General features: G+C 41.7%; 1 protein-coding gene across 1 annotated transcript; it reads left to right on the top strand.

Annotated features, from left to right (window-relative positions):
• The first annotated feature begins 763 nt into the window (after nt 1-763).
• On the top strand, nt 764-18,468 carry KCNG4 (potassium voltage-gated channel modifier subfamily G member 4). The gene is made up of 3 exons (XM_070761890.1): nt 764-848; nt 5,818-6,606; nt 17,654-18,468. Exons 2-3 carry the CDS (start codon nt 5,863-5,865, stop codon nt 18,434-18,436), a joined length of 1,527 nt encoding a protein of 508 aa, XP_070617991.1. The 5' UTR covers nt 764-848; nt 5,818-5,862; the 3' UTR covers nt 18,437-18,468.
• Nucleotides 18,469-26,998: the final 8,530 nt, after the last annotated feature.

Here is a 26,998-nt window from a genome sequence, read left to right on the forward strand (position 1 = left end):
AAATGTGGAGACACTTTGTGTGTAGTCCTAACCTACTCACCCACCCCTGTCTGATTTTACAAACTGAATGTGGAGGGAGACATTTCCACGTATTCTGTCCCCCACCCCAGCTCCCTAAACCCCTGTTTCTCCATCCTTTGTTTCAGCGTGTTTAGTTTTTGAATTACCGGTAGTTGAAACTTACACCTTCATGGAAACATTTTGGCTCCTGAGAAAAGAAAACAAAAAACCTCAAACCTTCCATCCCCAAAGTCAAAGAAAAGCAAGGGAGCTGCGTCCCTTTGAAAGTACCAAGAAGGTCCACCAGAGGAATTTTTTCCAAGTGGTCTTGGCCGGCCTCAACTCCCCAATAAACTGGTGCCTGTCTCTGATCATCCCGACTGCTGTTGAGTGGTTGAATCTCCTGCAGTCCGCTCCAGGAGGGAAAGAATGGAGGATGCTGGAAAGAGGGAAGGGAAAGAGCATCTCTGAGCCCTCCCCTCCCTCCCTCCCTCCCTTGCCTTGTTCTGGTCCATGTTGACAATCTCCAGGCAGAAAGCAAAGCTTCCCTTTGCTGCCTTTGGCTGCAGAAGAAGAAGAAGGAGAAGAACTTCCAGCCCTTGGGAAGCTCCTGCTGGATGCCCCTTGGCACAAAAGCAAACGAGGCAGGAAAGATGCTTGGAGATCTAACCTTCACAAGGAGAGAGGCAGATCCCTGACAAGGGCTGTTTATTCTCTCTCTCTCTCTCTCTCAGTGGAATCCAGGCGACAGATGTCGATCGAATTGTCACTCCCGCTCAACAATGCAAATCCAATTCCTGCTCTCGTTGGAGAGGGAGACAGCTTGCAGCCAGCCGGTGTTTAGCGCAGTAAGTAACTTTGGGAAAAGTTGGTTTGAGAAAGGGCTGTTGTTGGCTCGCCGCGGGGCATGAGAGGGACTGAAGGAGACCAAGAATCCTGGTCTCCCCGCCACCACCAGCTGGGTTATGGTTTATGAAGTCCCTGGAGGCTCAGAAACCACACAGAAGGCTAGGCTGCCTTCTGATGCATGGTAAAAAGAAACCCTGGCATGTAGGCTGTTCAACCAGCAATTCATAGAAACATAGAAGATTGACGGCAGAAAAATACCTCATGGTCCATCTAGTCTGCCCTTATATTGTTTCCTGTATTTTGTCTTAGGATGGATCTATGTTTATCCCAGGCATGTTTATCCCCGAGTCTTCGGAGAGGGGTGGCATACAAATCTAATAAATAATAATAATAATAATAATAATAATAATAATAATAATAATAATAATAATGCTTATGTTTATGAAGAGGGTAGAATTTGTGTATGTGTTTGGGGAGATGAAATAAGGAGGCCAACTGCTGATATTAAACTGCCCACTGGTTCTTGGATGACGGTACTAAAACCAAGACAGTAACAAATATCAGAACAGGTCTATGGAGATTCTCAGCCCTCCAAGAAACATAGAAACATAGAAGATTGACGGCAGAAAAAGGCCTCATGGTCCATCTAGTCTGCCCTTATGCTATTTCCTGTATTGTATCTTAGGATGGATCTATGTTTATCCCAGGCATGTTTAAATTCAGTTACTGTGGATTTACCAACCACGTCTGCTGGAAGTTTGTTCCAAGCATCTACTCCTCTTTCAGTCAAATAATATTTTCTCACGTTGCTTCTGATCTTTCCCCCAACTAACCTCAGATTGTGCCCTCTTGTTCTTGGGTTCACTTTCCTATTGAAAATACTTCCCTCCTGAACTTTATTTAACCTTTTAACATATTTAAATGTTTCGATCATGACCTCCCCCACCCTTTCCATTCTGTCCTCCAGACTCTACAGATTGAGTTCATTAAGTTTCCTGATTCACAGTTGCATAGCTGCACAGCATCCTCTTTAGAAGGGATAAAAATAGGGTTTAAGGTCTCCGGATGCAACCTTTTGGGGCAAAACCATCCTGTTCTACCTTACTAGGTTGCTTGGAAACCTAGATTAAATTAGAGGAAAATAAAAATTATAATAATTAAAGGTGTTGGATCCAGGTGTCAAAATTAGGCAATTGGGGAGGCAGCATTAAGTTTGTAATAATAATAATAATAATAATAATAATAATAATAATAATAATAATAATAATAATAATACCGGTAATTAATAATAATTTATTAGACTTATATGCCGCCCGTCTCCGAAGATTTGGGGTGGCTCCGAAGATTTGGGGTGTAACTAAACTGTAACTAGTAGTCAATATACCTGGGAACACATAAGAATTAAGCATAGATATGGAACTAGGGGGGAAATAATTTTAAGAGATGCACCGATAATTAAAGGATTAGGGGACATGAGTTAACTGCCTATTAACTATAGGACGTATTGTGAACAGGTATACTGATGGAAAGGCTAATGTATCCTAATGTACATAGGCTTGGGGCCGCTAGATTCTTGCCCCCTGGCCCATGAATGTATTGAGAGAAAGTTGATCGAATGGAATCACTGTTTTTTATAGTTTGGGGGTCTTTTAGATTTTAAATTCAATTAACTGGATTTAAGATGTTATATATTGTTTTATTATACATTATAAACCACCCCGAGTCCTTCGAGAGGGGCAGCATAAAAGTCCAATTAATAAATAAAATAAATAAAATAAGTAAAAGGGAGAAAAGGAAGTAGAGAAGGAAGGGAAGAAGGAGGGAGGGAAGTAAGGAAGTGGGGGAGAAGGAGAAAGAATGTAGATGGAAGAGAAGGAGATAGAGGGAGGGGTATTAAAGGTGAAACGATATTAAAGGTGAAACAGGCAAATAATTAATGTATAAAAGGTGGAAATTAAGTAGTGTATTTTGTTAAGGATTAAGGTATACTGGTATGTATGGCTGAGGTTTCCAGAACTGTGTACAGTTCTGGAGACCTCACCTACAAAAAGATATTGACAAAATTGAAGGGGTCCAAAGACGGGCTACAAAAATGGTGGAAGGTCTTAAGCATAAAACGTATCAGGAAAGACTTCATGAACTCAATCTGTCTAATCTGGAGGACAGAAGGGAAAGGGGGGACATGATCGAAACATTTAAATATGTCAAAGGGTTAAATAAGGTCCAGGAGGGAAGTGTTTTTAATAGAAAAGTGAACACAAGAACAAGGGGACACAATCTGAAGTTAGTTGGGGGAAAGATCAAAAGCAACATGAGAAAATGTTATTTTACTGAAAGAGTCGTAGATCCTTGGAACAAACTTCCAGCAGACGTGGTAGATAAATCCACAGGAACTGAATTTAAACATGCCTGGGATAAACATATATCCATCCTAAGATAAAAATACAGAAAATAGTATAAGGGCAGACTAGATGGACCATGAGGTCTTTTTCTGCCGTCAGACTTCTATGTTCCTATGTTTCTATGGCTGTATTGTGGAGAAAAGCAATACAAACTCTATTTGAAAAGAAACACTGTCCAATGCTGCTATCGTTAAGGTACAATCTTAGCTTACCTTTTATCAATATTAATATTAATAATAATAGTAATAATAATAATAATAATAATAATAATAATAATAATAATAATAATTTATTAGATTTGTATGCCACCCCTCTCCGAGGACTCGAGAGAGAGGTGGTGGTGGGTGGTGGTGAATCTATATGCAAGTTTGCAACTACCCCCCCCCCCCGGTGCTTTCCAATGACCCTCCAAACACACCCATTAGCTTGGCAATTTCGAAACTTGAGGCTGTTCTGAATTCCGCATGATTGGCTGCAGATGTTCCCCTTGGTAAAAGCAAAAGCTTAATCAGTTTGGAATTAAATAATCCTGACAAGCTTTTGTCCAGCTGATGAGCTGAAATGCAATCAGCTTCTTCGTTTAGAAAATACGGCTAGGAATTTTCTTCAGGTTTGTGTCACAGTCAGTTATTATTTTAAAACAAGACCCTCTTCACCGTGTCCAATTTTTTTAAAAAAACCATTCATATGCAAACCATCCAGCTAAGGATGGACAACTAGGATTGTAACCTACTGAAACCACCAAGGTCTTTGTTAATCCCTGCTAGATATTCTTTGCCCCGGAAATATTGTCATCTAATGAAATTGATTTGCAACAGATTTGGGTCAAGCGAATGCAATCCTCCCTATATCAACCTAATTAATTTAGTTTGGATCCAGCAGTGGGGAAGTCCCCAATTCAGGCAGCTTAAAAAGAATTCGATAAACGCAGGATGGGGTTGGTCGACCGTGGGTTAAAGCATCTCCCAAGCACAGGACAATCAGCCTCTGAAGAGTAGGTGACAGGAGGGTCAATCGGTGGAGGAAAATCAATTCCTTCCTACGTAGGGGATGGACTTCTTTTGACATCCTCTGTTGGAAAGTGGGACATTTCGCGTTTGATGGTGCCGGGCTCATTTATTGCTTGTTTTTAATCGAGTTTTTCTGCTCACACTGAACTAGTTCCTTCATGGGACCCACCGAGCAATGGCTCTTACAGGTGATTCCTTTGAGGAGGTCACGTTTTTTAAAAATGTGTAACTTCTCTATGCAGGAAGACTCTTAGTATTAGCAATAGCAATAGCACTTAGACTTATATACCGCTTCATAGTGCTTTTACAGCCCTCTCTAAGCGGCTTACAGAATCAGCCTCTTACCCCCAACAATCTAGGTCCTCATTTGACCCAACTCAGAAGGATGGAAGGCTGAGTCGACCTTGAGCTGGTCAGGATTGAACTCCTGGCAGTGGGCAAAGTTAGCCTGCAATACTGTATTCTGACCATTGGAAGAGAAGGAAGGAAAGGAAGGAAGGAAGGAAGGAAGGATGGAAGGAAGGAAGGAAGGAAGGAAGGAAGGAAGGAAGGATGTTTTTAGTAAATTTTCATATTCTAGAGATATTAGATTTCTTATCTATTCTTATATTAATGTTGTACACCGCCCGAGAAGAGAAGCATATAAATCTAATAAAGGAAGGAAGGAAAGAAGAAATAGCAATAGCATTTAGACTTATATACCGCTTCATAGTACTTTTACAGCCCTCTCTAAGCGGTTTACAGAATCAGCTCTTGCCCCCAACAATCTGGGTCCTCATTTGACCCACCTCGGAAGGATGGAAGGCTGAGTCGACCTTGAGCTGGTCAGGATTGAACTCCTGGCAGTGGGCAAAATTAGACTGCAATACTGTATTCTAACCATTGGAAGAGAAGGAAGGAAAGGAAAGGAAAGGAAAGGGAGGGAAGGAAGGAAGGAAGGAAGGATGTTTTTAGTAAATTTTCATATTTTAGAGATATTAGGTTTCTTATCTATTGTTATATTAATGTTGTACGCCACCCGAGAAGAGAAGCATAGAAATCTAATAAAAGAAGGAAGGAAGGAAGGAAGGAGGGAATGAAGGAAGGAAGGAATAGCAATAGCATTTAGACTTATATAATGCTTCATAGTGCTTTTTACAGCCCTCTCTTAAGCGGTTTACAGAATCAGCCTCTTGCCCCCAACAATCTGGGTCCTCATTTGACCCACCTCGGAAGGATGGAAGGCTGAGTCAACCTTGAGCCGGTGGTGAGATTTGAACTGAAGTTAGCTGACTCTAACCACTGCACCACCGCGGCTCACATAGCCTGGAATTTTTTTTATTTCATTTCTGACTGAAACAGCAGATCTAGTTGCAGTCTGTGTTTGCCGCGCCATGGTGTATTAGACAGCACCCTCTGTTCAGAAACGACTTAGATGTTCTCCAAAGCAGAGTTGAAAGAACGCAAATTGGGTTGGACACCTGGTTATTGTGATTCTTCCGTCTCACGGTTGACCACAGTTCTGTCTTTCTATTTCTATTAACCGCCTTCCTCCCCACCCTTTCTCCTTTCTTTAGCATTGTTCAGATGCTACTTCAAGTCCTCCATGACCACCCTGAGAGATGCCTATTCTCTCTGGAAGCAAAGAACAGGACTACGGCTTTGCTTCCAGCAAATCTTGGAGCCACCTCTTTCCCATCACAGAGGCCAAGTCTCCACCCGCCAAAGGGATCCATTACAAGAAGGCCCGGAGGATTTACCGCGCGGATCAGCTCCGAGCCGTCGATGGCAAGAAGGAGGTCATGATCAATGTCGGGGGCAGCAAATACCTCCTGCCTTGGAGCACCCTGGACGAGTTCCCGTCTTCGAGGCTGAGCCGACTGAAGTCGTGCAACAGCTATGAGGAAATCACCCAGATCTGTGATGACTACGATGAAGACACCCACGAGTTCTTCTTCGACCGGAACCCGAGCGCTTTTGGGATGATTGTCAGCTTCCTCGCAGCGGGCAAGCTGATGTTCCTCCATAATACGTGTGCCCTGTCCTTTCGGGAGGAGTTAAAATATTGGGGGATTGCAGAGTCGAGGTTGGAGAATTGCTGCTTCCAGAAGCTCCTTCAGAAGATGGAGGAGCTGTCGGAAGAGCACAAAGAAGACGAACTCCACCGGGCGAAGTTGGTGGCCTGTTCCCCGGTGGAAGAGACCAGATACGACCGTTTCATGAACAGCTTGAGGGACATGGTGGAAAACCCCCAGTCGGGCCTCCCTGGGAAAATCTTTGCTTGTCTCTCCGTCCTATTTGTGGCTACTACAGCAATAAGCCTTTGTATCAGCACTATGCCGGACTTGAGAGAAGAAGAAGACAGGGTAAGGAGTGTTTCTGCTTTGCCAAATAGTCAGGTTCTACATTTAGGCAAGAGAAACAAAACGCACAGGTACAGTATATGCGGTACATTACTCAACAGTAGTAACTGGGAGAGGGATCTTGGAGTCCTAGTGGACAACTGTTTAAATAGGAGCTAGATCCCACTTTGCAGAAGGCAACATGCAGCGGACACAAAGTTATCTGATCAAACTCTAATTGCTCAGAATGTTCAAAAGATGGTGAAGGCCATGATCTAAGAGAGAGAGAGAGAGAGAGAGAATGAGAGAGAGAGAGAGAATGAGAGAGAGAGAGAATGAGAGAGAGAGAATGAGAGAGAGAGGGAATGAGAGAGAGAGAGAAAGAATGAGAGAGAGAATGAGAGAGAGAGAGAAAGAATGAGAGAGAGAGAAAGAAAGAATGAGAGAGAGAGAATGAGAGAGAGAGAAAGAAAGAATGAGAGAGAATGAGAGAGAGAGAATGAGAGAGAGAGAAAGAATGAGAGAGAGAGAGAGAGAGAAAGAGAGAATGAGAGAGAGAGAGAGAGAATGAGAGAGAGAGAATGAGAGAGAGAAAGAAAGAGAGAACCTGGATCTCCAAGGCAAACTCCTCTGATCTGGTGCCCTAACAAATGGGGTAACACTACAAATTCCAGTATTGCCCAAATTACCAAAAAGTCACTGCCCAATCTATTTTAAGTCTATAGGTTAAGGACCTGCTTTGGAAGGGCTGTTGTTAATTGCAAAGTTGTGTCTGACCCATTGCGACCCCATGGAGAAAATTCCTCAAGGCCTTCCTGTTCTCTACCATCCTCTGGAGTCCAATCATGCTTCAGTGACTCCATCCAGCCACCTTATTTTATCTCACCCCCTTCTTCTTTTGCCCTCAATCTTTCCCAGCATTAGGCTCTTCTCCAGTGAGTTCTTCCTTCAAAGAAGTGACAGTATGCTACTCTTTAATTTCTGGTCAATGTTCAGATTTCATAATCAGGTTTCGATTTGATTTAGGCGACTAGTTAGTCCTTGGGCATCTTAGATGGAGCATCTTCATCCAAGGTAGGCTTCATCTAGCAATACTTATTTCTGAGTAAAACATGCCTACTGTCCAGATTTAGATTTGGGAGTTGTAGACAGAATCCTTAAGCAGGAACATGGCTACAAAAACGCAACTTGCTACAGGTGTTAGAATAGAATAGAATAGAATAGAATAGAATTCCTCCCACTTAGGACTGTATGACTGTTACTTGTTGCTTGTATCCTAAGATTTGTATTAATATTGATTGTTTCTTCATTGCTTATTTGACCCCTATGACAGTTGTTGTTGTTGTTGTTATTATTATTATTATTATTATTATTTAGATTTGTATGCCGCCTTTCTCCTAAGATACCCTTAAGTGTTGTACCACATGATTCTTGACAAATCTATATTTTCTTTTATGTACACTGAGAGCATCTGCACCAAGACAAATTCCTTGTGTGTCCAAACACACTTGGCCAATAAAGAATTCTATTCTATTCTATTCTATTCCATTCTATTCCATTCCATTCTGTTTATTCTATTCTGCTCTGCTCTGCTCTGCTCTGCTCTGCTCTGCTCTACTCTACTCTACTCTACTCTACTCTACTCTACTCTACTCTACTCTACTCCACTCCACTCTATTCCATTCCATTCCATTCCAATCCCGTCAATTGACATGGAGGCCTTCAGGATCCCTTTTGCAGTTTGATCATTTCCCTCGCAGGGGAAACGTTGGAGGTGGATGAGCCCACCTGAAATCCCACACATTGCTTTCCTCGATTCAGTGGATCTCAACAGGACTTGTTTCTCGTGCTGTCAATCTCCCCTTTCCTCCGAGAAGATGCTATCACTGATCTGAAACCTCTTAACCTCAGGGAAGTGCATCCCCGTGGAGGCGTATTTGAATGACAGACGGAGGGAGCAATTAAAACAGTTTTCAGTTCGATTGGCCCTGAGTTTTACAAGAAGAATATTTATGTTCTTACATTTATCGGTCACCTGCAGAGCCAGAAGTGGAGGGACGGATAGGTATTGTTCTTATTCTGTTGTGAGCCGCCCCGAGTCTGCGGAGAGGAGCGGCATACAAATCTAAATAATAAATAAATAAATAGATAGATGTGCAGATGTATGTATGTATGTAGCTTTTTTGGATGCTTCCATTCAAGGCATATGTTATTTATGGACTGAAATCCCCAAAGCCTGGGGCTTCGAGAGAATCAGAAAAGATAGAAGGGAGAGTGAGTGGAGCTGACAATGGAAGCACAATAACGTATCTGGAAGATGTTGCTTCCTTTTAAAAAAAATCTTCTTTTTTTTTTTGCATTTTCTCTGAAGGCAAAGAATGGCCAGGAGTGGGAGATATTTTTTTTTTTACAGGGAAACGAGGGTGGGGAAATAGGTTATCCTTTCTTTAAGTTTGCCAGCTGACCTGAAATAAAGACAGCAGGAACAACAAAAATCCAACAAGAAATGACGCTCTCTCTCTCTGTGTATGTGTGTGCGTGTTTGTGTGTTTAACAAGGAGATGATCTGTAGAAATCATCTGCAGGAATTTTTGACGAGAGAATGAACAGGTTCACTGCCCAATGTTTACAGATGAAGCTCTTGGTAACAATAGAAAGACCCTGAAAATGGATAGCAAGGCCCTCTATCATGGTCCTGAATAACTCATGACATACTTTAATTCCTTCCTTCCACCGACCCACCTACCGTATATATCTACCTACCTACCTACTATCTACCTATCTACCTACCTTCTTACCTAGCTATCATCTCTCTTGCCCTATCTATTTCTCCCTCTCTTATTTATTTCTCTTCTCTCTCTCTCTCTCTCTCTCCTCTCTCTCCATCCATCCATCCAACCAACAATCCATCCATCCATCAATTCATCAATTCATCCATCCATCTATCTTCTACAGTATCTGCCTGCCTGCCTGCCTGCCTTCCTGCCTGCCTTCCTGCCTGCCTGTCTGCCTGTCTATCTCTATCTATCTGTCTGTCTGTCTGTCTGTCTGTCTGTCTGTCTGTCTATCTATCTATCATCTTATCTACCTATCTATCTATCTATCTATCTATCTATCTATCTATCTATCTATCTATCTATCTATCTATCTATCTATCTACCTACCTACCTACCTACCTACCTACCTACCTACCTACCTATCTATCTATCTATCTATCTATCTATCTATCTATCTATCTATCTATCTATCTATCTATCTTGCACATTCTCTCTCTTCATCTATCCATATCTGTCTATCTTACATATTATCTCTCTCTCTCTCTCTTCATCCATCTGTCCATCCATCCATCCATCCATCCATCCATCCATCCATCCAATTTTGACATTGCTCCATACATTCAAACTTGTCCCTCCTAATATTGTCATTTACTCTTTTCCAAGATTGTGTCAAAGTTGTTCTTGCAATTTCACCTTGTAACCAACTCCAGATATAATAGCATGTCTAAGGCCAAGCCAAAATCTTGATATGCCAAATCTTTGGATCTTGATGTGCTGGCAGAAAAAAAAGGGGGGGGAGTGAATTCTGGAAACATCTCCCAAAACTGTGAAGAGGGAGTTGTCCTTAGTATACCTTTTAAAAATAGATATATCTTTTTCTTTTTAAAACCAAAAAAGATTATGCTTTTCTTGGTTCTATACCACCATCTCTGCCAAAGGTTTATCCACCTGTTCCACTTAAAAGAATCATGTCACACAGTCTAAGCTAAAAGAAATTAAATTTAATGGTTGACTGGGCGTTTAATCCTGGTCTATCTTTTCAACATCCAGCGTCCTAGTGATCATATCACACTGTCAGTCCTATCCTATCAAAACAGTTGCACCCCAATCTCTCTTTTTTTCTTCCCTGCCACAGAAATGAGCTTAAAAGGTATTTTCTTCTTAGGTGGAACTTCCTTTTAAAAACTTCCTAATGCTTTCTAAAATCAGATCTCTGCTTTGGAGGGGGAGGGGAGGGAGGGAGGGGGTAGTTGTATAACCTTTAGTGTTAAATAGCATTACTAAATAAAACCTTCCCAGTGATCCATAAAGAACTGTTCTTACTGGGGCTTATGGATTTATCGCTCAAGAAAAGGGGAGAATGTAGGCTGACATTTGGCGCTGCTACATACTGTAGCTTCTTACTAATAGATTCTTTTTAAAAAAATAAAAATTGGCCAGTTCTCACCTTGAATGGCTTGATTTAGCTTGGATTAATTATTCAAATATAACCAGCAATGCAGAAAAAAATGTGACTCAGAGGCCCTTGTAATAGGAATGCAGCTGCGAGAAAGCTTCAGTCATTTTCAGAATAGTATAAGTGCTATTTTGATGTCAAATACCCAATCATTTATTTATTGAGGAAAAATCTCTAGCAATTTCAAAGGAAGAAGAATGTCAACTTTCAACGCATCGTTAACCACTTCAGATTGTTTTTTTTTAAAAAAATTCCCTAGTTAGCCAGTCGAATGATTCTCAAAACTGATTCTAACTCTTTGGCTAAAATCATCATGCTCAAAAATACTAGTAGTCTTCCTATGTTTGAGGGGCTGTCACAAGGGAGATAGGGTGGACTATTCGGTGTTTCTGAGTGTTTCTGAGTGGTCTAACACATGGCAACTCCAAATCTCAACTAGCAAATGCTGTGTCCTACACATTGGGAAGAAGAATCTGAACTTCAAATACGAACTGAATAATCAAATTATCACAGAGAATCCCCACTCGGTTAAAGACCTCGGTATACTAATAACAAAAGATTTAAGTACCAAAGCCCACTGCAACAACATAGCCAAGAAGGCTTCAAGAGTTGTAAACCTAATCCTATGTAACTTCTGCTCTGGCAATCTCACACTACTTACCAGAGCTTACAAAACTTTTGCCAGACCCATCCTCGAATACAGCTCATCTGTTTGGAACCCATATCGCATTTCAGACATTAACACCCTCGAAAATGTCCAAAGATACTTCACAACAAGAGCCCTTCACTCCTCCACTCGAAACAGAATGCCCTACGAGACTAGACTTTCAATCCTGGGCCTAGAAAGCTTAGAACTAAGACGCCTTAAACAAGATCTAAGTATTGCCCACAAGATCATATGCTGCAACGTCCTGCCTGTTGGCGACTACTTCAGCTTCAACCACAATAACACAAGAGCACACAACAGATTTAAACTTAATATTAACTGCTTCAAACCTGACTGTAAAAAATACGACTTCAGTAACCAAGTTGTCGAAGTGTGGAACTCATTACCGGACTCAATTGTGTCATCCCCAAACCCCCAACACTTTACACTTAGATTATCTACAGTTGACCTGTCCAGATTCCTAAGAGGTCAGTAAGGGGCGAGTTCAAGTGCACTAGAGTGCCTTCCGTCCCCTGTCCTATTACTCCCCTATATCTCCTATACCTTTCTTCTTTTCCTATATCTCTTCTTCTATTCTTTCATTGATATGTTTTATTCCTATTTCTTCTCTTCCATTCTTTCTTAGATATATTTTACTATGAGTATCTCCTCTATAACCTTCATCATGTATTTTACTATCTGTGTGTATATATATATACCCACTAAAACTCTCATTGTGTATTGGACAAAATAAATAAATAAAAATAAATAAATAAATAAATAAATATTCTTGAAAGCATCTGAGAATGGGACTAGAACTGATGGGTGGAAGGTTATCAAACAGAAATGCAATTTAGAAGTAGGGAGAAATTTCTCATTGTCTGTTTATATTAAAACAGATGGGAATAACAACAAGGATTAAGTAGTGGAACAAGTGAAAAGTCCATTTCTGGCATCAAAGTGGGAGAGTTTTATGAACTTTGCATGACAGTTGTGTAAAATGTGCTTGGAGGTCCAGTGTTTCTTACTAGCATGCCTTATAGCAGTGATTTTCAACCTTTTTTGAGCCGCGGCACATTTTTTATATTTACGAAACCCTGGGGCACATTGAGCGGGGCGGGGTGCTAAAATAAGTTTGGACAAAAAAATTCTCTCTCTCTCCCTTCCTTCCTCTTTCTTTCTCTCTCTCCATCCCTCTTTCTTTCTCTTCCTTCCTTCCTCTTTTTTTTGCTCTATTTCTCTCCCTCCTTACCTCCCTCTATGTCTTTCTCTCTCTCTCCTTCCCTACCTCTTTCTCTCTCTCTCTTGCTTTCTTTCTCTCTCTTGCTCTCTCTCTCTTGCTCTCTCTCTCTCTCTTTCTTTCTTTCTTTCTCTTTCTTTCTCTCTCTCTTGCTTTCTTTCTCTCTCTGAGCTTCGCGGCACACCTGACCATGTCTCGCGGCACACTAGTGTGCCACGGCACACTGGTTGAAAAACACTGCCTTATAGGGTTGGAGATTTCTCTGCTGAGAATTAGAGGAACAAACACACACAAACAGTGTTGACAAATCCATCTCCTTATTTGTCATATTTCTTTGGGGGAAAAAAATATTTTCCAGATGCATTGGAAACCTTCTCATCCACTATTTATTCTGAATACATCAGTTTCATCCACTCTGGAAGGTGTTAGCCTGGAGAGAGTAAATATTTATGACCAACCGGTTGTTCTAAAACTTTCAGCTAATTTTTTTCCCAGCAGATCTTCTTCCAAAAAATACATTTCCTAAAATTACCCAATTAAAACATGCCAGCAAAGCCCCCATCTACAACCTTGCCATACAATTCCAAAGCAACCATCACTCCTGCATTGCAGTGTATACTTCTTACGAATTTTGTCTCCCGTCAATTGAGCAGAGCTGGCTAATTTGTACAGCTTTATCCATCTCGTATTTTTGTGTGTGTGCTGTGAATGTGATGAATATTAATTAATTGTTTACAGTAAAAATTACAGAGCGTGTAGGGAAAACCATAATTTTGCTTTGGATACTGGCAAACTTTTTCGCAGGTTGGAGGGGACTGGTGGGACTGGTGATCATATCCAATTAATAATCATAATTTTCTTTTCTTTTTTTAAAAAAATGATTTTTATTAAACCATTTTAAAAACAACATTACATACAACCACACATAAAAAAACATTGTAACGTAATGTAACATCATATACCAGAAAAAAAAATCATTTTACAGCATACTGTATCGGTGTACATACTATATTTTTATATCTCTTATATTCCTAAATCCTACATGTAATTTCTTCTTAATATCTAACATCTTGCTTAACTATATCCACCTATCACCTTGTTTTCATCCATCTACAGTTTACACATAAATGCAAATATCCATACCTGCTTTGGTTTATTTATTGTCATACCATTATCTATTAATTTTACCTTTATTTTCCAGCCAATTATATCATTTGCTCCATATTTTATAATATTCCATTTCCATAGTGAGTGGATGGGTGGATGATGGAGATAGATTGATGATTGGATGGATTGGATGGATGGATAGATAGATAGATAGATAGAGATACTGTAGAAAGAAAGAAGGAAAGAAAGAAAGAAGATAGGTAAGTAGGTAGATAGATAGAGATACTGTAGAAAGAAAGAAAGAAAGAAAGAAAGAAGAAAGAAAAAAAGGAAAGAAAGAAGAAAGAAAGAAGAAAGGTAGGTAGGTAGGTAGGTAGGTAGGTAGGTATGTAGATAGATAGATAGATAGATAGATAGATAGATAGATAGATAGATAGATAGATAGATTAGATAGATGTTATTTTCACAGGAAAAGAGGTTTATGGGGCTCCGAGTATAGCATCTGGCTGGTAGGAGGCTAGACTATGAGATAAGATCACCCACGTGGAGTTGTTCCCCAGGCTATCCTGGGATGTGACATTTAGTGAGGAGCAAGGGAGATATTTCATAGGAATCCCCAATAACAACACCAGATGGCTTTCTGCTCAGTTGTTGGTCTTCCTTGGATGCTGTTGGAAAGAAGATCTTAAGCTGGAAAGGCTTTTGGTTTGTTTTTGCAGAACTGGCCTCATGTTCTACAATGGTCAAGATGCTCCAGGGACCATACAAATAAATACATGGGTCAAAACTGCCAATTCTGCTTCTGTTGAGCCAGATAGCTTCCGGGGCATTGCCTATTCTGAGCAACCATTGCGACCTCATCTTTCTATAAGGGAGCAAGAAAAACATTTTGCTTCCAAGTAGTCATGACTCTTCCTAAAGATTGATTGATTGATTTTTTATTTATTTATTTTGTCCAATACACAATAAGGGTTTTAGTGGGTATATATCTATATACACATAGTAAAATATATGAAGAAGGTTATAGAGGAGATACTCATAGTAAAATATATCTAAGAAATAATAGAAAAGAAGATATAGTAATAGAACATATCAATGAAAGAATACAAGAAGAGATATAGGAATGGAAGAGAAGATATAGGAGATATAGGAGAGCAATAGGACAGGGGACGGAAGGCACTCTAGTGCACTTGTACTCGCCCCTTACGGACCTCTTAGGAATCTGGAGAGGTCAAATGTAGATAATCTAAGGGTTAAGTGATGGGGGTTTGGGGATGACACTATAGAGTCTGGTAATGAGTTCCACGCTTCGACAACTCGGTTACTGAAGTCATATTTTTTACAGTCATGTTTGGAGCAGTTAATATTAAGTTTAAATCTGTTGTGTGCTCTTGTGTTGTTGTGGTTGAAGCTGAAGTAGTCGCCGACAGGCAGGACGTTGCAGCAGATGATCTTGTGGGCAATACTTAGATCTTGTTTAAGGCGTCTTAGTTCTAAACTTTCTAGGCCCAGGATTGAAAGTCTAGTCTCGTAGGGTATTCTATTTCGAGTGGAGGAGTGAAGGGCTCTTCTGGTGAAGTATCTTTGGACATTTGAAAGGGTGTTAATGTCTGAGATGCAATATGGGTTCCAAACGGATGAGGTGTATTCAAGGATGGGTCTGGCAAAAGTTTTGTAAGCTCTGGTAAGTAGTGTGAGATTGCCAGAGCGGAAGCTACGTAGGATTAGGTTTACAACTCTTGAAGCCTTCTTGGCTATATTGTTGCAGTGGGCTTTGGCACTTAAATCTTTTATTAGTAGACCGAGGTCTTTAACCGAGTGGGGATTCTCTGTGATAATTTGATTATTCAGTTCGTATTTGGAGTTCAGATTCTTCTTCCCAATGTGTAGGACAGAGCATTTGCTAGTTGAGATTTGGAGTTGATGGCAATATTAAGTTCATTGCTCTTCATGCCCTGAACTCCATTAGGAAGGAAATGGTTATTGTAAGTGATGGAAATCCCTCAGCTAAAAGAGTGGCTTTATGGAAAGGAATGAGCTGATGTCCCTTAATGGTTCTCATTTTAATATAAGGCTGCATTTTCATTGCTATTAGAATGCTTTTGAGTTCTTTAAGAAGATTCAATCAGTTGTGCATTTTAGCCCAGATAGATACAGATAGAGGTTGTAGGGGAAGGAATGGCAGAACCGTTCTGGGGGTGGAATTAGGGATTAACCTAGAATTTCTGCATAGCCACAAGCAAACTAAGTCCAACTTCTCTTGAGTGCCATTGACCCCGATAGAATAAATGGAATGGAATGGAATAGAGTAGATTAGAGTAGAATAGAATATAATATTTTATTTTTATTTATTTATTTTTGTCCAATACAAAATGAGGGTTTTAGTGGATATATATCTATATGCACGTAGTAAAATACATGATGACGGTTATAGAGGAGATACTCATAGTAAAATATATCTAAGAAATAATAGAAAAGAAGATATAGTAATAGAACAGAATAGAACAGAATAGAATAGAATTAGAATAGAATAGAATTGGAATAGAATAGAATAGAATAGAATTCTTTATTGGCCAAGCCTGATTGGACACACAAGGAATTTGTCTTTGGTGCATAGGCTCTTAGTGTACATAAAAGAAAATATACATTTGTCAAGAGTCATGAGGTACAACATTTAATGATTGTCGTAGGGGTCAAATGAGCAACGAGGAAACAATCAGTATTATTAAAAATCTTAAGGATGCAAGCAACAAGTTACAGTCATACATTCCTAAGTGGGAGGAGGGGTGATAGGAATGATGAGAAAAAACTAGTAGTGAAGACTTAGTAAATAGTCTGACAGTGTTGATCTAATTCGAACCAGGTGCCAACCATTAGTTGAGAAGAATCCTGTACAAGGCTTTTAGCAATTGACCAGTTTATTTGAACCTTGAACTGTAGACCTGGTTCTTCCGACTTGACAGGTAGAGGTAAAGACAGAGATAGATAGCTAGAAGTTATTTTCATGGGAAGGTAAGAGTTTGGGGTCTCTATTAACAGAAGTATTGAACCCTATTCCATTTGAGCCAAATGACTGTCCAGCCTCTTCTTGAAAAATTCCCGTGATGGAGAACCCAAACTCCTGGAGGCAAGTCGTTTCACTGACCAATTGTTCAAATTCTCAGGAAATGTCTCCTTATTTCTGAGTTGGATCTTTCTTTGATTGGTTTCCATCTGCTATTTCTTATCCTGCCTTCAGTTGCTTTGGAGAATTAGGTTGCATGGGATAGAAAAGGTGGATAGAGAAAAATTCTTTTCTCTATCACACAATACTAGGACGAGGGGCCCTCCCTAAAGCTCACAGGTAAGAAAGTGAGGACAAGTAAAGGGAAATATTTCTTCACCCAGAGGGTCCTTGGTTGATGGGATTCCCTTCCAGAAGAGGTAGTGACAGCTGTCAGCCTTGATAGCTTCAAGGCAGGATTAGACAGATTCAGGGATGCCAAGTGTATCATAGGTGGTTATTGAACTGGATATCCAAGTGCCGCCTCTATGTTGGTTGTGGCAGGCAGGGTTCCCTTGGGTACAATTTGTTGGGGGTCAAGGGAAAGGGAGGATTTTGCCTTCTCTTTCTGCTCAAGATCCCCATGGACAATTGGTGGGCCACTGTGGGACACAGAATGCTGGACTCGGTGGGCTTTGGCCTGATTCAGCAGGGCTCATCTTAGGTTCTTAGGTTCATTGTGGCAGCCCCTGAGATATTGGCTCTATTGTATCACTCCTAGTCCTTCTTTTCATGAAACCACCATGCAATAAAACTGCAGAATACTAATCCTAGTTTGGCTTTCTCCCTTTCTTGCATGCAGGGTGAATGTTCCCAAAAGTGCTACTACATGTTCATCATAGAGACCATCTGCGTCGCCTGGTTCTCCCTGGAATTTTGCCTGCGCTTCATCCAATCCAGGAGTAAATGCCAGTTTTTCAAAGGGCCCTTGAACATTATTGACTTCCTGGCCATTTCTCCTTATTACGCCTCCCTCGTCATGGGGGACAGTGAGGTTTCGGAGAACGATGACCGTCCGAGTGGGAGTTCTTATTTTGAGAAGGTGGGTTTGGTGCTACGGGTCTTACGGGCGCTGAGGATATTGTACGTCATGCGCCTCGCGAGGCACTCTCTGGGCTTGCAAACCATCGGACTCACCATCCAGAGGTGCGCTCGGGAGTTTGGCCTCCTGATGCTCTTCCTGTGTGTGGCCATCACCCTGTTTTCTCCCCTGGTCTACCTGGCGGAGAATGAATCGGGCAAGGTCCTGGAGTTCACCAGCATCCCGGCCTCCTATTGGTGGGCGATTATCTCCATGACTACGGTTGGGTACGGGGACATGGTCCCGAGGAGCGTCCCAGGCCAGATGGTGGCTCTCAGCAGCATCTTGAGTGGGATTCTAATTATGGCCTTTCCAGCTACCTCCATCTTCCATACGTTCTCCCATTGCTACGCGGAGCTGAGGAAACGGCACAAGCGACTGCATGCCCAACTCTCGAGAATAAGAAGTGCCAACACGGTCAGCGAAAGGGAGACCTTCAACGAGAGCGAGAGCTTCGCTTCGGACGATAGCGAGTATCCCATCAAGTACATCTTCAAGGGCTAAGGGTCTCCTTGGCCACGGAACGTGGACTTCAAAGCCATCACCACCACCACCTCCACTGATTCGCCGGATCTCCCTCCCAAAGATGATAGGTAGTCTCCAACTCTTGCAATCCATCCTTCCCACCAACAGCTGGGAGAGCTTTTTGCTGAGATGCAACCATGGATGTTTGAGTGAGATGAGACAGGAATGGACAAGATTATCATTCAAAGAGTAGAATGAACGGAGAGTAGAATGAAGACTATCAGATTCGGTTGCTGCAGAAACCTGGTTGTTGGGCCTATCAAATTGTGGTCCTTCTGTAAACTGGGAGTTTTTAGCAGATAGAGCTGTAAGTCCCATCTTCTCCATTGGAGATGATAGAAGTTTGAGTCTTGGTCTTCCAGACTTTGCCAGAGCAAAAACGCTGCACTAAACTGTCATGAAACATGGCTAAACTTGATTTAGATTTAGCTTGGGTTAATTTATTTCTTATGCGGTGGTGTGGAGACCCAGACCATTTAGAATCCAGTATATTGGAGGGCTCCCCCATTTCGCTATCAAATTGTGTAAAACCAGCCTCAAATCTAATCAGATGCCCCTTGGACAAGGTGTAAACCAAAAGAGGAAGAAATAGCCCTTCTGGTCACTGCTCATCCTAGCTCTTATATTGTCCATTGTCTTCTCTCCTCTTTCCTTCCCCTTGTCTCATCCCTTCCCCTCTCCCACTCCTTTCCCCTTCTCTTCCCTTCCCTTCCTTTATCCTTCTCTCCTCTCCTCTCCTCTCCTCTCCTCTTTTCTCTTCTCTTCTCTTCCCTTCCTTTATCCTTCTCTCCTCTCCTCTCCTCCCCTCCCCTCTCTAGATATGTTCACCGCCTCAAGTTACTTCTAAAGCAATATAGGTGGAATAAAAATCTAATAAAAAACCAATCTGGAACCATCCAGCTTCCCCGCCCCCAAACTTCTCAGCTCTCGACTCTGTTGTGCTAGCTGGCATTCAGTCCCCATCGCTAGGCGCATTGTTGGGGTGCTTACGAGTCCTTTTCCACCCAACCGAAGGAGAGAAATATCTGCAGCGAAAGGCTGGATTTTCTGCCAGCTGTTCCATCAGGGGTGATTAAAATAGTGGTAATCTGGACTGCAGTTACCTCTTCCCCACTCCCTCTCTCCCTCCTGTCAGAAGAATAATTTGGGGTTCCAATTTGAGCCAGGATTGCGCAAGAATGAATAAAATGAGATCCAGACATGATGTATGTTCTGCCGGCGTGTCTCAACCGCCTGTAATTACAGGGTAATTAGTCCAGGAAGACACACACCACACGATAAAAGGAAAACCCAAAAGTCTTTATAAACAGAAAAACAGAAACATTTTTAAATGTCAAAGGGATCTTCTGGTACACACAAGGCAAAGGTTAAATGCAATTGCTCACCTAATAACTGGGAAATTGAGTCCAATTCTAAAGTCCAGAGAGTCCACACACACAATCCTGAACAGCAAAAACCACGATCTTGACGAAACAATGAATCAGATAAACTGCCATGAGGCTAAAACACCAGGCTGCACTTTTATCTGTAGCATTAATTTCAGCAGCCCCACCCAACCACAGGTGGCCTCATTTTCTCTTGTAATAATCCTTCAGTCATTGTCTCCTATGCATCACTCTATACATGCGTGGATGTGTCATTAATTCTTGTTCAGAATCCAGGGATGATAAGGATGGCTGATCTCCTCCTGGGCTGTCTGCCAAACTCCCCTCTTCCCTGTAACTCATGCTTCCTTGGTCAGAGGAGACTTCATCGGCAGATTCTACTGGGAGCAAAACAGGCCTGTGGCATGTGGATGTCTCCCCCACCTCCACCTCTACATTCCTTGGGGCAGGAGCTGGGCCAGAGCTAACCACAACAATGTATAAAGAAAGAAAGAATATTTATCCCTAAAAGCAAAAAAACCCCATTTTCCTTTGAAGGGGAGCTGATGAGAAAAGGGTTACAGCGGCAAGTTTATATAGGGGGAGTTTGTCCAGAGTGTGGAAGTATCACTGTCTTGATTTTAAGGTGACACTTGAATTGGGGTGTGTGTGTATCGGTGTGAACATGCCAGGAGACTTAATTTAATTAACTCCATGTTTGCAGACCTCATGCTTTGATATGTGGATTAGGCCTGGGAAACTTATTTGGGTGGGTGGGGGCCTTTGAGGCAGTTCGCTAATTTCAGTTGAGTAACTTAGTTTCAGCCCGACTGTCGGTCATCTAGCAGAGCCCCTGATTCTCAGCCCGTTCTGGATTCGGTTAATGTTTTAAAGGAAGATGGAAACAGTATGAAGAATAAAATATATTTGGATATAAAACTTCTCACCCTCCCAATTTGGGTTAAATAATAAAAGGCAGCAACAGCGGAGCGTCTTTCCAGAGTTATTTTGAGCATCAAGACTCCGTTAGAGCTCTCTGTGACTTCAAAGCATGGCTACATCCAGAGATCGAGATATTTTCTTGGCTATTTGTACTGCATCGCCGGACATCAAAAGTCTCTTCATCATCTCCAATACCCTAATGCCCCGAATGGGGGGGGGGGGAGGCACCTTTCCCGATGCTTTTTATGCCTCGTCCCACTGTTTGATCTCTAGTTGTATGAGATTTGCACAATAAACAACTCAGTTTTAGCACCTTCTCTCCCCCCACCACCCCGAAAGAAGACCAAAAAAGTGGAAATCCCCCATCATGGAAAACCCAGCCTGCTCCAAGTTGAACGTTGCACCCAAATTTTATTTTTCACGTCTTCTTTACCAAGTTAAGAAACAAGAATAACAACAATAATAAAAGTGAGCAAAAGAGAGATTGCAGCGTGTTATTTCAAAGCGTACTTTGACTAGTTCTTGATTTACAACAGCAATTGAGCCGCAAATTTATTTCGCTAAACGAGACAGTTGTTCGGTGAGTTTTGTCCTGTTTTACCATCATTCTTCCCACTGTTGTTAAGTGAATCATTGCAGTTGCTAAGCCAGGGGTCAACAACCTGTGGCTCTGGAGCCGCATGTGGCTCTTTCATCCCTCTGTCGCCAGTCGGCTCCATAATTAATAGGGCTTTCGGTTACGACAGGTAGAGGAAAAAGGAGACTGTGCTAGGAGGAGACTCTATGGTTGAGGGGGGTAGGGGAAGTGGACTTCCGGTTGGTAAAAAAAAAGGACACCACACTAGGAGGAGACTTTATGGTGGGGGAAGTGGACTTCCTGTTAGTAAAGGAAAAAGGATGCTAGGAGGAGACTCTATGATGGGGGAAATGGACTTCCGGTTGGCAAAGGTAAAATGATGCTAGGAGGAGACTCTATGATGGGGGAAGTGGACTTCCAGTTGGCAAAGGTAAAAGGACACCATGCTAGGAGGAGACTCTATGGTGGGGAAAGGGAACTTCCAGTTGGCAAAGGTAAAAGGACACCATGCTAGGAGGAGATTCCATGGGGAGGAAAGTGGACTTCCAGTTGGCAAAGGAAAAAGGACACCATACTAGGAAGAGACTCTATGGTGGGGGAAGTGGACTTCTGGTTGATAAAGGAAAAAGGATGCTAGGAGGAGACTCTATGATGGGGGAAGTGGACTTCCGGTTGGCAAAGGTAAAATGATGCTAGGAGGAGACTCTATGGTGGGGAAAGGGAACTTCCAGTTGGCAAAGGTAAAAGGACACCATGCTATGAGGAGACTCTATGGTAGAATAAGTGAACTTTTGGTTGGCAAGGGGAAGTGGACTTCCAGTTGGCAAAGGTAAAAGGATACCATGCTAGGAGAAGACTCTATGGTGGGGGAAGTGGACTTCTGGTTGGCAAAAGTAAAAGGAAACTGTGCTAGAAGGAGACTCTATGGTGGGGGAAGTGGACTTCTGGTTGGTAAAGGAAAAAGACACCACACTAGGAGGAGACTCTATGGTGGGGAAGTGGATTTCCGGGTGGCTCCAGAATGGAACAGGGAGTTGCCGGTTAAGAAGTTTGTGACTCTTCATTTAAGATTGCTCGTCCATGTGCTGAGTTAATAACACGGTTGTTGAGTGAAACGGGCTTACTCCTTGACTTTGCAGAAGGGGATCACATGACCCCCAAGTATCCGAATGCAAATCATGTGATTGTAGGGATGCAGCCATGGGAATAGGTGTGAAAATGGTCCGAGGTCACTTTTTCCAGTGCCATGGTAACTTTGAACATTCACTCAATGAACTGTTGTAAGTCGAGGACTAACTATAAGTGCAATAGAAAGATGGGGAGGGAAACTTTTCTGGTTGGTCTCCATTAGTGTCACTTTATTTCCAGGAAAGGGTCACATGATTTAGATTTATTTATTTATTTAATTTATTCATTTGTCCAATACACAAATACATAGGAAGAAAAATAGACATGTAGTAATATGTATAAGGGTAAAAGTGAACTTAGAGGAGAGGATATATGAAAGGAAGAGAATATATAAGATAGGTGAGAGAAAGGAAAGACAATTGGACAGGGGACGAAAGGCACACCAGTGCACTTATGTACACCACTTACTGGCCTCTTAGGAACCTGGAGAGGTCAATCGTGGAGAGTCTAAGGGAGAAATTTGCATTATTTGAAGCCCCAGATCCGCCGAAAATAGGTTAATTGGTTCTACCTTGCTGGAAATAGGCAATACAAAATTTTGAACTGCAAACCTGATCTCGGCAGCAACGGAACATGACAGTGAAGGGGGGGGAAAAAAAAGAATCTACTTATAATTTAAATTTATGGCTAACCTGTGCACAGGGTAGGAAGCAAATAAAAACCAAACCCAATTCGAAAGGTTGTTCTTTAAAGGTCAGCTTTACGCAGACGGAATGAAAGTGTTTTTAAGCGCCGGCTGATGAAATCTTCCTTCCTTCTCTCCATTCTGAACACCTGTTTTGCATGCCTGCAGATTAGAAGCCCAATTAAATACGCTTCTATTTTCATTCACGTTTCCTATCAATTTCTTGATGGAAGAAGAGCAGAGTTCCAGTGGTGCTTGTGGCTGATGTGAAACACACTTTGCATGTGAAGTGCAAGCAATTTAGCTCAAAGGACCACTTCTCACTTCTGAAGTCAAAACAGACTTCTATTTTTGAAAAATCTCTATCCCTGGAGGTTTATTTTTTTAAAACAATTTTAATAGAATAAAGTAGAGTAGAGTAGAGTAGAGTAGACTAGAATAATAGAGTAGAGTAGAGTGGAATGGAATGGAATAGAATAGAATATTGGAATGAAGAATAGAATAGAACAGAATATTGGAATGAAGAATAGAATAGAACAGAATAGAATATTGGAATGTAGCATAGAATAGAATATTGGAATGAATAATAAAATAGAATAGAATAGAATATTGGAATGAATAATAAAATAGAATAGAATAGAATATTGGAATGTAGAATAGAATAGAATATTGGAATGAATAATAAAATAGAATAGAATAGAATATTGGAATGAAGAATAGAATAGAATATTGGAATGAAGAATAGAATAGAATAGAATATTGGAATGTAGAATAGAATAGAATAGAATAGGAGTAGAATTCTTTATTGGCCAAGTGTGATTGGACACACAAGGAATTTGCCTTGGTGCATATGCTCTCAGTGTACATAAAAGAAAATGTACTTGGTAACCATTTGATTGGGGATGGTCTAATCTCCTGCTTTGAGCAGGAGGTTGGGCTAGAAGACCTCTAAGGTCCCTTCCAGACTTATGATTCTATCTTCTGGTTTCTGTGATTAAAGATAAACCGGTCAGAAGCCGTTTAAAGTTGTTCGAGGCTTCTTCTTGCATTGTTCAATCCACCCAGCGGAGTCCTGGTTTGTTCCTCCTCTTCTTAGGTTTCATCTTTCGTGCGCTTTCTCTCTGTGTATTTTTCCCCCCCATTCCAAAAAGGAAGCAAATATGTTGAAAAGAACATTTTGTACTTATGTGATTCAATTCTGTCTGGTGGCACAGGCAGTCGTAATCAGCGACGACTGGGTCAGCAAAAAACCACTGTTCATATAGTTTCATCACCAGGCTTAATTGAAAGAACTGTTTTGGCCTCTTGGAAAACTGCCCTGGTTTGTCGGTTTGCATTGTTGCATCACTTCAAAGAGACTTGATGTATTAACATGGATTTTTTAAAAAAAGAAAAGAAGCTACAGCATATTCCTAAAAGAATCGATCGCTTCTTATCTTTCAAACCTCATTGCAGGAGTTTTTGGAGCTCAATCATTAGGCCAGGCAGGGTCACATATTGCATTAAGCCAGTATTCATAGTTTACAAACCGACATGGGTTTCCCCAATGTGCTAAGCCAGAATGCAAATCAATTGTGTTCTGGGGTTTTCCAAACTGCTTGGGAAAGTTTTGGGAGGAGAGACATTGGATAATCCATCCTGGTTTTCAGATTGATTGATTGATTGATTCATTTATTTGTTTATTTGTTTGTTTGTTTATTTATTTATTCATTCATTCATTCATTTATTTGATTTTTATGCCGCCCTTCTTCTCAGACTCGGGGCGGCTTACAACATGTTAGCAATAGCACTTTTTTAACAGAGCCAGCCTATTGCCCCCACAATCCGGGTCCTCATTTGACCCACCTCGCAAGGATGGAAGGCTGAGTCAACCTTGAGCCGGTGATGAGATTTGAACCGCTGACTTACAGATCTACAGTCAGCTTCAGTGGCCTGCAGTACAGCACTCTACCTGCTGCGCCACCCTGGCTCAGATGTCTTACCTGGCCTCCATTTGGGATTAAAAAAAAAGACAACACGAAGAAGTCTAATAAAATTTAGCCTTCCTTGGGTTGATCTGTAAAATGGCAGTGGGCCCAACAATTACCTAAGCCCGGTTACTTAACTTTATTGAGCACTCCTGAGAATTAAAAAGAAAAGAAAACAGACAGGTTGAGTTACTGTAATTGTTGTTCTTTTGTGCCCGAGCTAGAAGACATTTCAGACTCCTGTTGTGTTTTGTTACGAAGCTGAGAGTTTCCGATTTCAGTGGAATTGATGGGGAAGGTAGCGTTTCAAACCAGGATCCGGACTGCCGAAAGCTTTCAGTGGAGTCAGGCCAAGATCAAACTAGATGGGAACATTCAAGTTAATGTAGAAAGATGTTCCTCAAGAGATCATATAGAACCCGTGGAAGGCCGATAGAGACAGAAGCTCACCATCTTGCTTAAGTTCCACATCCGACAAGGAAGACTTTGGGGACCTGAAGAGGTCCATCCAAAGACAAAGCACCAGGAGAAGAAGGGCTACCAACAGGGAGTTGAGAAGAAGGAGGGGAAGGGGAAGGAGTAGGAGGAGAAGAAGAGGAGGAGGAGAAGGTGAAGAAGGAGGAAGAGAAGGAGAAGGGAAAGGAGGAGGAGAAGAGGAGGAGGAGTGGATAAAGAAGGAGGAGAAAGGGAAGGAGGAAGAAGAGAAGAAAAATAAGAGGAGGTGAAGAAAGAGAAGGAGGAGAAAGGGAAGGAGGAAGAGGAGAAAAAGAAGAGGAGGAAGTGAAGGAGAAGGAGAAAGGGAAGGAGGAAAAGGAGAAGAAGAAGAGGAGGAGGAGGTGAAGAAGGAGGAGGAGGAGAAAGGGAAGGAGGAAGAGGAGTAGAAGAAGAAGAGGAGAAGGAGAAGGTGAAGAAGGAGAAGGAGGAGAAAGGGAAGGAGGAAGAGGAGGAGAAGAAGAGGAGGAGGAGGAGGAGGTCCATCTAGTTTATTTATATTATGTCAATCAAATTGGAGGGTGGGGAGAACTGGCTTTTTTATGGATTTCAAAATAAATTCAACAAAATCTGAATATATGGCCAATAGGTCCTCCCTGGTGGTCAGTGTGGTGGCGTGACAACTTCATGGAGTTTTCCCAGCAGTGTTTTCTGTAAACATGGGCTTGCCTTCCAGTTTTTATCCTGCCCCCTCCACTCCATTCTCCTCTTTCATTTCCAGATGTGTCCAAGAGGGAGGGCTGAACTCAAAGGGTGTGAAAATCTTGAAGCCCCTCTCTTTGTCTCCTTCCACCGCTGGTGGGTGTGGAACCTCTTTTGAAATCCTGACAACAAAATCCTGAAAAAACAGCCCAGGAATCTGGTCAAGGAGAAACTGAAAATCACATAAGCCTCGGGGAAGGAAGGTCAAAATTTAATCCACCCCCAAATCCTCCAAATCCTTCAAATCTCCCAGCTGGAAGTGGTTTCGGATCCAAAAATATGTGTACGCATTTCTGTTTGCCTGCCTTGTCCATCCGTCTGTCTGACCCCACCTTCTGTTTGCAGGGACAATCTCTGTTTTATTTATTTTATTTTATTTATTTATTTATTTATTTGTATGCCGCCCCTCTCCGTAGACTCGGGGCGGCTAACAACAGTAATAAAAAACATCATGCAAATCCAATACTGAAAACAACTAAAATACCCTTATTATAAAACTAAACATCCATATAACAAACATACCATGCATAAATTATACAGGCTTAGGGGGAAAGAATGTCTCAATTCCCCCATGCCTGACGACAGAGGTGGGTTTTAAGGAGCTTACGAAAGGCAAGGAGGGTGGGGGCAATTCTAATCTCTGGGGGGAGTTGGTTCCAGAGGGTCGGGGCCGCCACAGAGAAG

Source organism: Erythrolamprus reginae, chromosome 9, assembly GCF_031021105.1.
Source record: "Erythrolamprus reginae isolate rEryReg1 chromosome 9, rEryReg1.hap1, whole genome shotgun sequence".
NCBI lineage: Eukaryota > Metazoa > Chordata > Lepidosauria > Squamata > Dipsadidae > Erythrolamprus > Erythrolamprus reginae.